Source organism: Nesoenas mayeri, assembly GCF_963082525.1.
Source record: "Nesoenas mayeri genome assembly, chromosome: Z".
NCBI lineage: Eukaryota > Metazoa > Chordata > Aves > Columbiformes > Columbidae > Nesoenas > Nesoenas mayeri.
In genome coordinates, this window is record NC_137542.1 from 7,400,203 (window position 1) to 7,412,596 (window position 12,394).

At 37.9% G+C, this 12,394-nt stretch overlaps 1 protein-coding gene across 3 annotated transcripts in view; it reads right to left on the reverse strand.

The window, feature by feature from the left end:
- Nucleotides 1-294: 294 nt before the first annotated feature.
- SUSD1 (sushi domain containing 1) overlaps nt 295-12,394 on the reverse strand; it is a 46,926-nt gene continuing 34,826 nt past the window's right edge. For all 3 annotated transcript variants that reach the window (XM_080362688.1, XM_080362687.1, XM_080362686.1), the window contains 3 exons: nt 9,108-9,147; nt 6,312-6,405; nt 295-3,664 (listed from right to left, as the gene is read on the reverse strand). In XM_080362688.1, the coding sequence (XP_080218814.1) occupies nt 3,526-3,664; nt 6,312-6,405; nt 9,108-9,147 (273 nt within the window). In that variant the 3' untranslated portion in view covers nt 295-3,525. The remainder of the gene's footprint in view (nt 3,665-6,311; nt 6,406-9,107; nt 9,148-12,394) is intronic.

The following is a 12,394-nucleotide window of genomic DNA, read 5'->3' on the forward strand; positions in this document are numbered from 1 at the left end:
TTCCATCTGTGTGAGACATCATGGGTCTGCCAGCTCAGGATGGACTCTGGCTGAACTCTGCTGAATAGGAAATGACCCTGCAAAACAGAACAAGACCTGGGAGGCAGGAATGCTGATGGAGAACAGTTAAATCTGCGATCATACGCAGAAATAAGGAGCACACTGGCCCACATATCTGGCCCCGTAGGTAAAGTTGATTGAGAGTATAAACACCCAAATAAATAAACAAGCCTGAATGGTTTCTGGCTGTCTCTATCAAAGACATCCCACCAAAAGATTTAAAGGACCCATCAGTGACATGTAGTAGGAAGTTTATTTTACAATAAATGTTTTTCCATTTTACACACCATCAAAATTACATTCACCTGCATGTTATCTCACTATTACAGAGAAAAAAAAAAAGACAAAAAATAGTTTAACTTAAGCTTATATGGAATTGTTTATCCAGGGCTAAGAACTTCCTGTTTCCTCTACAGACAAAAACCTTTCAGAAATAATGCAGACAGTGGTATGTATCTAAACTAAACAGTGTCTCAATATATCACATCTCAGTATGGCACTCTGAATGAGTACAGATCAGCAGTAAAAGCAGAGCAGCTTCAGTTGGCTTTACATTACTTGGCCTGGGTGTGCAACACATATCAGAGGAAGCAGAACAAAAAACATTGGAAGAAAATCTAGAATTTCAGTGTTAACTGGAGGAACAGCAGTAAAGGATCATTATAAATGTCTCTAGAACTTCTCAGTCCATGAGGGTGTGATTACGCCAATGTTGCAATTAGTCTGGCAGAAGGCTACATATAAAATACAGAGGTGCTAGGTCATTCCATAAATTCAACTACAAGGATTACAAATCTGAGTAGCAAATGCACCCCTATAGACACACACTTCTAACTCCAAACCACCATTCAAAATGGGACCTGTTAGGAGTATCTTCTCCCATGAACTATTTTTGTAAATCTGCTATCTAAGGCTAAACGTTTTGCAGTGAAACCCTTTCTAGTATAATGGCATATTTCCTTCTAATGAAATGTCAGCGAACAGGCCTTCATTAGCAGTACTCTTGATTCATTGATTCATTCACTGTACAAGCTTGTTTCTCTAACAAACGTAAGTACGTACACGCACTATAATTTCAAGTTGTTCTTTCGTCCAGTCCTACAACAGCTGTTCTCAGTAAAACTTTTAAGAACCTTCTTCTATTCTAGCTACTTCTTAATTTCCTACTGTTTAAAACTTTTTACTTTCCCTAAAAAAGAATTTAAAAAATACAATTGGAAAGCTCGAGAGCAATAGAGCAATATTTCTGAAAGACAGAGGATGTAACAAAAGAACTGTTAACATTTGCACAATTATCTGAGAGCAAGGCTAAATTATTTCTCTGTGCTTCCCACATTAAACTGAAACAGATGTAGATGGAAGGAAGATAAGTACACAAGAGATGAAGCCAGGCTTTCAGCCAGAGGTCAGGCTGCCAAGACCAAGCAAGGAGGCAAAGAGGGAAACTTGCAGGACCATAGCTGTCTTAGAGAACTGAAGATGGCAAGCAGTCCTGCCTGATGGCTTCTCTGCCACTGGTCTGTTCCTAGCTATTAATAAGCTGCACTGCTTTGCTATGCAGAGATGTCCAAATGAGTCAGTAAATACACTATGTGGATGTTTGGTGAAAAGAAACCTTGGTCTGAAAACATTAAGAAAATACAAGCTACGTAATGAAGAGGCACACAGAAAAGAAACCACTTGATGAAGGTTACATGTAGACCTCCAACTTTTCAATTATACCCAGTGACAAGATGGACTTCATGTTCCTGGTCTTGAATAACATACTGGATCTGGTTTAATAAAAGGTGAATGAGTTTTTCTTTCATAGATGATGGCACCTCTGTCACTTTAAATAATTTCCTGCCTCTCTAGCTCTCTCTTATTCAGGAACAGCTGCTCACGAACTTCACAGGACCAGAGCTGCTGGAAAATGAACCAGAATGCAGAAGTAGATACTGCTGTGCCAAAACTTGGCAACCTGTTCCATTGAGAAAGGGAATTACAAGCAGAATGTGTGAGAATGCATTCCACAGCAGAAAAAATCAAGTAACAGTAACCCAGCATGAACAGCTAAGTTGTTCTTTCACCAGCAAAGGAAAACATTACCAGCTCTTAATCACTAATGTAGACCAAGGAGTTCTTACTCAGCTACTAACTACTGGAAACTTGGAGGGCAGATTTAGTGAGCAGTGGAAATGCTGGGTAACAGAAATGGTATCTGCTCAGATTTGAAAAAGGCACCCCAGGTAGGTGCAGCAGTTAAAAACTCTCTCACGTAACTTCAACTGCAATTCTTCTCTGCTACCAACAATGAAGTCTGCTGTTACACTTTAAAATACCCTTTTTAAATACCAATAAAGGACTTACACCACCTAGAGAGACAGAATATCTAAAAGTATAAAGCCAGCAGGAATCAGAAACATTTAAAATTCCAAGAAGATGCCTAATATATTCAAAGTGCTAAACCGCAAAACGTAACTTGGAAAAAATTACCAAACTGAGTAAAAAAACCCAACTTCTTCTTTAATTCAACAGTTAACAGAAAATGATTTTGTTAGTATATCTCAAAGCAACTTCTGAGCAGGAATGGAAATAATCAAAGACACGTGATTCTTTCTTACAGAAGAAAAATATTAACTGAGAGTATGCCATAGGAAATTGATTAATTGTACTTTATTGACTCTAACCAGATGTTACACACCAGCTCATTAACCAGACAATGATTTAATGGCTTTACTCAGCTGTAATTATAGAACAGAAATTAGCAAAACTGCACTTAACACAGATAGTTCCTTATTTCAATTAGTTTCACATGCCATTAAAACTGCTCAGCTTTTTGGCAAAAAAACCTGCAGTTTTATAGATTGGTATATTATTTGCAATTACTGCTAATTGCTATGAGCAATGACTGCAATATCTCTGGAACACATCTGTTGCTGACACTATTTAAATCTGACAATTTCATGGCTAACAACTCTGTACTTGTTCCTGAAGTACCATTATCCATGACTGATTAAAGTGTTTGACTTTGATACTGAGGAAGTACAATAAGCACTTTATCTGATATAAGGGTTGATGTGCATTTTCTCTCATAATGGGCCAGTTTATCTGTCTAAAGGTATCTAAAGCAGCAGTTCATCCTCAGACAGTCTCAACTGAATCAGGGGATTATTCATGTAATAAAGTAAAATACAGACATTCATCATCAGGCATTCACGTGGCTGGACTAGCTGGAAGTCAGTGGCCAACACACAGGACACATGTTAATGTCTCTAACACAAACCTGTTTGTTAAGGAAAGTTCTGCTTTACATATTACACCATCGGGAAACAAGGGGAAACAACAAACATCTCCCTCCCAGTAACAAACACTTTCCAGTTGCCCATGCTACATATGTGTCGTGCAGATATATCCATAACCAATAGATGCTGGCTTTGGTAAGAAAAGTGCATTTTCTCTGTGCTGACTTCAGCGGATAACACATCAGAGAAGAGAGACATTTTCAGTCTCTATGAATGACGATATAATCCCTGTTTGTGCCACGTCCATTGTAGCAGACAGATGTACAGCCTCGCAGGCTAAAGCTGCAGGTGGGGAGTGCACTGTGCTGTGGAGATAAGAGCTGTGAAAAGAAAAAAATCCAGTTAAAAAAATAATTGAAAAAACAGTTAAGACTCAAGTGTGAACCTGACAGAGAACATGCATCATACATGTGATAGAATAAATGACCGAGTTTCTGAAGTTTTTTGAAGACCTGAGGTGCTGGTATAAATTCTGAAGATTGTAGCCAGTGCAAGAGGGGTAGGAAGCATTCCCATAGGGTCTGATGACTACCTGGCCTATGTAAACCTTAGCATTGACAACACTTATGCCCAATGCAGATCTTCAGAAAGCTGAAGTTCTGACACTGTCCTTATGCATCTGAATGGGCATCACATATTAAGTGAAGCAAAGGCTTAGAAGGAATGAAGCCAGGCCAATGTGTGACAAGGCACCTTGATAATAACAACTATGGGCTAATGCATTTTTAAAATGAAAAAAAAAACCTGATAATATCTAAGGAGATCAGCAGTCAGTCAGGCTGTGTGTTTTGTGAATCCAGTGCCAGACTTTTACTAACTGAGGAACAGTTAAAGCTGCTGTCAGCAACCAAGCTAGGGGGAATTCACAATCTGTCCCACTACAGTAACATAACATTTGAGGAAGCAGACATGTGGCAAGCTGGTGAGCACTTGAATACAGTGGTTCTTTGTGACAGAAGCTGCAGAACAGGAAACCTTACAGACACCCCAAGAAATAATCTAACATCATTCACCCCACACCATGGCAGGATCAGCTGTAGCTGTGTCATTCCTGACAAAAGTTTAACCTGCTCTTGCAGACCACCCAGAAGCCATGGTTTTACAGCATTTGCAGAAATTTGTTCCCATGCCTCCCTTTCCTACTGTTCAGAAGCACAGGTGTATACTGCCCGTGGATGGCCCATGTACCATGGGCAATATGTACAGGAGGAAGTTTGTCTTCCTATAATGGCTCTCTGCGTATTTATATATCATGCCTCACAGTCTATTCTCCGCCAGGCTAAGGAACCCACCAGTAGATTAACTCTACTCGCAGTTGGATCAGCCAGATTTCATGTCTCTCTTGTCAAGTTCCTTTGTCTCTTTTTCCTGATGAGCTGCATCTTTCTTGGAGCACAATGCCTAAAACAGCACCATGGCTTTACAACTGTACAGGGCAGAAGGCTGATTTCACATGTTTTTTCAAATTACATTCTTACTCAGAAATGCATTAAACTGATGATTATTTAAAACTAAAAGAGTATTTGTTATTAATGAATATTACAGCTACCTCTTGTGAGCACTGTGATGGGTCTTATCACAAGTGACATATGGGTTTTCGCTTTTCTGTCTCCTACTGGGATGGGGCAGCTTTAATTTCTGCCAAGGATTCTGTCTCACTCCTTTTAAAAGAAGACTGAAATGGAAGTTCAGGATCTAATCTCTACACTCATTCACAACTGGTTGATATTCACACATGATTCTTCCAGTACTGCCTATTATCTTAAACAGCTTTCCTATCACCATTATGCTAATTGATTTGACACAGTTTTAAAAAGTATTCATATCCCCCTGTCACATTTCCACCAGAGAAACTGAAATAATGGAGAAGCCTTTCACACTGTGGCAGCCCAAGGATGCCCTTCTTCCTGCAACGAGCCCACTGCCAGGAGTGCTAGTTCTGATACTGAGATAGTTATAGCCCCTTCTGCCTCAAACATCAAAGCTGACTACGACAATGCTTTTCAAAACAATCAAGACTGCAAGCTCTAGTTTACCACTGCATCCTATTGCCAAGGGAACCATGAGATCCCTTTCTCTAATTACCTAAAGAAAGACACTGTGGAATCTTTAATCTGGAATTTAGATTGTAAGAACAAATTTGAAATTTAGACAACTACAAATAATCCTAATTTCTCCAGCCCTGTAAAAGACTAGCTCCTTCTATTTCTGAATGCCAAATAAGCCGCTTAAAAGATCAATGCTTGACTTCACAGCCCCCAAGCTGGAGGTTCCCAGCCATTCCAGGGACACAAGTCACAAGACTGCTCTTAGAGATAACCATTTTAAAACAACAACAAAGACATATTTTTTAGTCTGATTTTACACAGGTACAGGCATTCACAATTACTTAAAGGCACACATTTGTTGTACCTTTGAAAGGAGGACAGTTAAAAAGTTACTGCCCCTGCATGATGGATCATGAAACAGAAAGAAATCAATTTCTTACAAAATTCTAACACTTTTTTGTTGTGGCCTTTAGCTAAGGCTCAACTGCTACTGAAAAACAATCCTTCTAGACCTTTTGAATAAAGTTAGGAATTGGTTCCTCACATAAGAAAAGTACATCAATGTTTCTGTTGATATTACTTCACTTTTAGAGTAGCACAGCATATAAACTTTATTTAGTTATCATTAAATCAAAACACCTTTGAACTAAATTCCTGGTGCTACTTACTGTCAGAATCCTTCCTTTATTAAGATGAGCCCCATACATTTCAGATGTTTTGCCAGTGATTGCATAGACATAGAGGGCATCAGTTCAACGAATGGACAGCATTAATGGTCACTGAAGGAACTCTTGATAATAGTTTCTAACCACCTAAGAGGCCTAAACCAAGCAGGCTGGCAAAAAAAGCTATCTGAAAAGACAAACACATAAGCTTTGTACTGGAGGACTGCAAAAGTGGAGTTAATAACAATACATACCGTGCTGCTGAGAACGACAGGAACAGTATAAGGCAGACAGCAGCAACTGACCCTAATCCAACAGCAGTCATGTATTGCAGAGTGGGTGATAAGTCTGAAATAAAATATCAAACAATTCAAATGAATGAACATCAAATAGTATAGCTTCAGTCTGGTGACTGACCAATTAAGTCTACTCAAAGCTAAAATTCTGTAACAAAACTCAGATGCTGGACTTACTGCTCAGTCAAGTAGTAATGGAACTTACTATCTAGTAGTTACTGTCCAATTGAGGAAAATTAAATGGTGTATATCTCAAAAATTATTATACTTCTCCACTCCTCAGTACCCTGCCTTTTTTTTTTTAAATTCAGATGCTCAATGTCAACATTTCTGGCAATTTCATTCTAAATCATATTCTTTTTTTTTTTCCCCTCCCTCCCCAAGTGACAGAATAGACATAAGCCTGGCAATTACTGCCTTACCCAGGCCCATAATACTGAAACCCACCCAGGGACAGAACAGAAGGCTTACAGTGATTTGCTGTCAAAACCAGAATTACTGGTGAAGATAATCTGAGAAAAGAGAAACTCAATTGCTTCCCACCACCTTCATCAGATCTTCAGCATTAGTCAAAGGTTACCTAAATGGTGTTTTAAAAGATGGACCCAGTTTCAAAGTAGCATATTTGGGTCCATCTTTTTTAAACACCCTGTATTTTTAGTGGATTTCCCACAGGCATCTAAGATGCCCCATCTTCTTCCTGCAACATTCTGCAACTCTGCTGGCTCTCAAATATTGCAAGCGTTAGTATTTAATGTTTTAGCAAAAATTTTAATTTTTGTAAAAATGGCACTTATTCAGTAAAAATATTGTGTATGTCCATGATGAGAATCCAAGTGTCCAAACATCAGAAAAGCTACTTCTTTTGCTTAAACTGAACCCTTTTTTGGCTCATCTGAATGCACCGGCACAAAGCTGGCTGGGCACACACCCAAAACACCCTCGACAATTGATCTGAAGCACAAAAAATCATACAAAGTCATAAAAAGATCCTGGCCAGTTTACCATCTTTGCGTGATACTGCTTGGTGAAGCACCACTCATATCTGTGCAGCACCTCTCACCTGTAAACGTGCTGTGGGTCTGGCAAAAAAAAGAATTTCAGACAGGGACTCTACAAGGAAAATCAGTTCAATCTACAAGAATGTTAAGTTTTGGTTAAAGTTGTGTCTGTCCTTATGTCACTGTAACACCGGTTTCCATAAGCAAGTTATGCATCTGTAGACCAGATGAGAGCCCTCCATAGAAGTGACAGAACTGTCTTCCCTATAAATCGTAGAGTATATTTAACACACTCAAAATTCCTTCTACTTATTTGTGACAGACGGAAGTGTGCTTTTAACAGCTTTCTACCAATTTTTATGGCAACGATTTATCATGCAATGTGTAGTTTTGTCTAGACAGCATGTGAAACAGGCCAATTTACTTTAGATTTAATTTACAGATTTGTCCTCCACACAAGTTGAATTAAGAAACACTCCTCAAAGCGTTCGGTGAGCCAAAAATACTCTTAGTCTCTCCAGCTGCACAAGTACATCAGACCATGGATGCCATTTGGCTGGAAGTCCATTCAATATGAAGGTAAACAGATTTACAACAGAAAGCCAAAGCCTGACCTGTCCTACTCCCATCTTCCCATGCCCATTCTTTTAATCCCAAGACCAAAATCCACTGATGTGTAAGACAGTCTCTGATGAGGCTCTGTAAGCTCATAAATGACAAATTCAGAAGAGAACAGTTTTCTGTCTTTCCAGAGTTATTTTACAGCTCTTGCCTGTACAGTTCTAGCAATGGAGCCCTCATTGCTAGGGAATCCTTAATATTAAGCCGAGCATCCACAACCACAAACTGCCCAAATTAGTTATTCTAAGTGTGGCAGTGAATGAAACATGTCACATGAGTAAACAACAAAACGCAACCTAGAAATAAACATACAGCTGTCACCAGAAGATCAGTAATAGCAATAGTCACGCAAGGGTTTTGTGAACAGTAGAGGAGATGCACTTCAGGTGCTCCAGGCACCACATGATTTATTATCATTCCAAAGTACTGTTTCCAGAGTCACTGCATTTTCTAACTCCAATTTGTGAGCCTTTCAACTCAAAGGCAGAATTTAGAGTTTGCAGGGGACTCCAGTGGTTCCACTTTGTCAGGAGAAATGAATGTCTGCATTTTGCTGAAACCTGATGAAGTTGGTGAAGAGAGTACTTTCTACCATGGTGGAAAGGATGCAAATTGGATGTCTAGCAGATTCCAAACTCCTCTGAGGTAAACTCATTCACAGGTAACATTTTATAGTCAAAAAGAAAAACAAGGATAAAACCATGCTGAGAGATTAATTGGCTTTTACAGTTATGGAAGTATCCTAAGAAATTGTACTTCCAAGAACAAAAATTAGCCATATTTTTCATTTTTGCACAAAACTATCTTAAAACAGACTTCTAAATTTTCACATCTTCTATGCTACAGACTCTTTGTGCACAAAAATTGCTGTAAAGATTTAGAGGTGATGCATAGAAAGAGTAATACTGAAAATGAGGGATAAACCAGAGAATCCACTTTAGAATGGATTACTGAATCAATGAGAATGGAATATCAAAGAGCAGGGCAACTTTTCTGCCTTTAACCTTTCCAGCCCTCAAAGTCAACCAATCATTAATGGCATATGAGGAAACAGCTACAGCAATTATCCATTTATGCTGTCAAGCAAAGCCACAAAACCTTTGTTGTCTCATTGAAGGAAAAATTGACTTACTTTTAATTTGTGCCCAAACAGCACAGGACTGTGTTTTCACCTGAAAAAGAAAACATAAAAATCTCTGTTTCTCATAAGATATATTTATTAACGCTAACACCCTCTGCAAGAGCAGCCATCCACAACATAATGTATTTTATTACTACTGGAAATTGAGTTAGTTATTTCCCTGGTAGCAGTCTCTCGCTTGTCCGAAAAGCTTATAAAATATAAAGATAGGATTTGAGACAGAGCTTTGATGAAAGGCTGGCTCTAGTTTTTTAGATCATCACTCTTTCTTTCTTTCTGCAACCTAGGCACACAAGTAACATGAAAGGATCTTTGAAGCTGTTCGGATAAGAATTCAGAATTTATTAAATGCTAAGATAAGGATGAATATGATGTACTAACTCTATCTTCATTTAGAATACGTGTTAAAATACGGTACTTAATAGCATTTTTTTCGAACATTAGATGTAGGGTTTCTTCAGTTATGACAACTTGCTTGGTAATTTTTAACAATTTGTATTGAAGACTTATAGTAGTTAATGTTCACAATAGTTGAATAGAAGTTTATTAGCAATCTGCCTTTGCAAGTGTTTAACAAGTTTGTGGGTTTTTCACAGTAAGCTTTGGCCCCTGAACATCTTTTTTTCCCCCAGCACTTCACACTCATACATAGACAAGAAGTTCTATTCTAAGTTCTATTGTCTATTGTATAATTACTGAGAAGTCTATTTTTGTACTGCTTCTATGCGTACTTTCCTCCTAAATGACTTTCACAGACATTCATAGAATACATACCCATATATTTTTCATGTTTTGGCAAAATGTGTATTAAGTTGCTCTGGATAACAGTATGTTTCCATAAAATGAAAGGCTACATTTTGAGACATTTGCACAAAAGGACAAAGGCACATTTATAAGCCTAATCTTACTTTTGTGTGTCTGCATGCTGAACTGTGGACTCTCAGTGTTTCTTAAACTCATTTTTAATAAGAAATTTTTGGTTGTTTAAAAAAACAAAACACTGACAAAATCCTCTTAGGAGAGGGAGAAAAAGGAACAAGGGGTGGATTTAAAAACTCAACCAAATGCCAGATTCTGGAGGCAATGTTGTGAGTGCCATCATCTTGAAATAGCTACCCCGGTGGCACACTGCAGTTTGCAGGAAATCAGTCATCTCCTGCATATCTGAGAAGTTACAGATGTCCCAGGAATCTCAGCATTGCACTGATCTGAGCTTTGTACTAAATCGTAAACCCCTTCCTCTGATGAATTAGCACCTTCCCAGACAGTTATCAGTGAAACTACTCCTCCAAATACTTGAATGTCCACAGATCTCAAAGTCCATATTTCAACCTGGATATTCACAGGTAGCTAAACTGGAGATAGAAACCCCTTCCACAGCCACACACTTAAAAGATTTCTGGAGAAAAGAGAAAACATTTTTGCCATGCATATACACATTTCTCATCTGATTTTTTACTAGGCTAGTTTTAACAGACTCTTCTCACAATGGGGGTCATTTTGATTCAAATTTTTTTAAAAACTTACAGAATTTTTCCTGAGAAGACTGTATGTCATTTTCACCTTTCACAGGCCTGCTCTTATTCCTGTTGCATGCATAAACTCTTTGATCCAAAAAAATCTGATGCTGACATTGAACAAAATGTGTGCTAAATAAATTAATCTCAAATAAGTTTTGCTAAAGAAATTAATGTCAAATAAGTTTAAACTCCTAACATTTCTTTTTTCGTTCTTGCCCTTCAGTATAAGCCTTGGTTCTCTGCTCAGCATGGAATCCATAAAGTAATAATTGAAGATTAAAATAGGTACCAGATGGGTCTGAGTTATTTAATTAGCAGTATCCCTCATGGAGCAGGACACCTCCAAGGGTGGACAATTTGTTCCATCTAAGTAAGGTTTTCATGATAATGACAGTAAATTCTTGTTTGTTCCCAAATCCTCCCTTGGTCTCCATCATCCCCATTCTCCAACTGCCAAATTCAGTAATATGGAAAATGGTAATTTCCAGTATCTCCACCTTCCTAACTGTTTTCCTTCTACACTCTCAACAATTTCCTCAGATCAGCCTTTTAACACATCTGAATATCCTGTACAAATGAAATATGCATTTTAAATCCTCCACCTTGAAAAATAAACTGAAAGTAAAAACCACACAGCAGATACCTTTCCTAGGACCTCCGAATCTGAGATGGGGATAAATGTACATGCTCTCAGTGAAACAGGACAGCTTACTTGTCTCAACTGTGTCTACACAATTTTATCTGAAGTGATTTGCCCACCCTTACCACAAAAAAAAATTGTCAGTTATACTAAGGAATAATGGCAATAAAAAGTCACAACCAAGGCATGATTTTGCAGCATGTATTGTAGAAACCACGTCATTCTCAGCATGAAGGGGTGTGGAGCCAGAAGAGGCTCTGGAAGCTGACAGAACATAAAAGTACAATAAAGGCAACATGAGTTAGGAGGTTATGACCTATATTTCATATGTGTCTGTATTCAAGTGCAGATGTGTTCACAAGTAAAATACACTATGGAAATGCTGATTTCACGTGTGTTAATAATTGAGGGCCAATTAAAGAGCAGTTTGGTTTTTTGTTTTTGTTTTTTTAAGCAGATTTTTAAGTATTAACTGTTGAATCCAAATTCAGTTACCTAAGTAATCAGATTTCCAGAAATTCTCAAAACTCAACAACCCCCAACTTATAAATCAGAATTTCTTTACCTTCTTAATACCAACAATGACACAAAATACAAAGGCATGAGAATTGAAGATAAACCAGTAGTTCTGAGCCACATGTCTAAGTTCCATTTCAAAGAATAGCTGAGAATCAAAGTTGTTTGGGATTTGCAATCCTTACAATTATTTATAAATGTTGTATGTAACCTTGTGTACTTCGTCAAGTAGCAAAAGTCATACAGAAAAGTGTATACCAAGAAGCTGATGCATTTAAATGGAAGGAAGCAAAGAGTAACTTCTACAAACAACAGTAATAATATTCCATTAAAACAGTGGCCTAGAAAATATATCTCGCAATGCTAAAGATGAAACATCAGGAAATAATTTATATGAAAGAGAAAGAATAACGTAATTTAGAAGCAGTTTAACAAACAGCTGCCAGAGATGCATAAGCAATCTGCACTGTTCTGAGCAAGAAAAGCCTCAACACAAGTAACAATAGTAAATATTGCGTAAAACCCAAGAAAGCATAAACTGAGCTCAAGGATGTATTTAGGAGTGCCTGAAGTGGCTAAACTTGTCTACATTTGAGTGATTA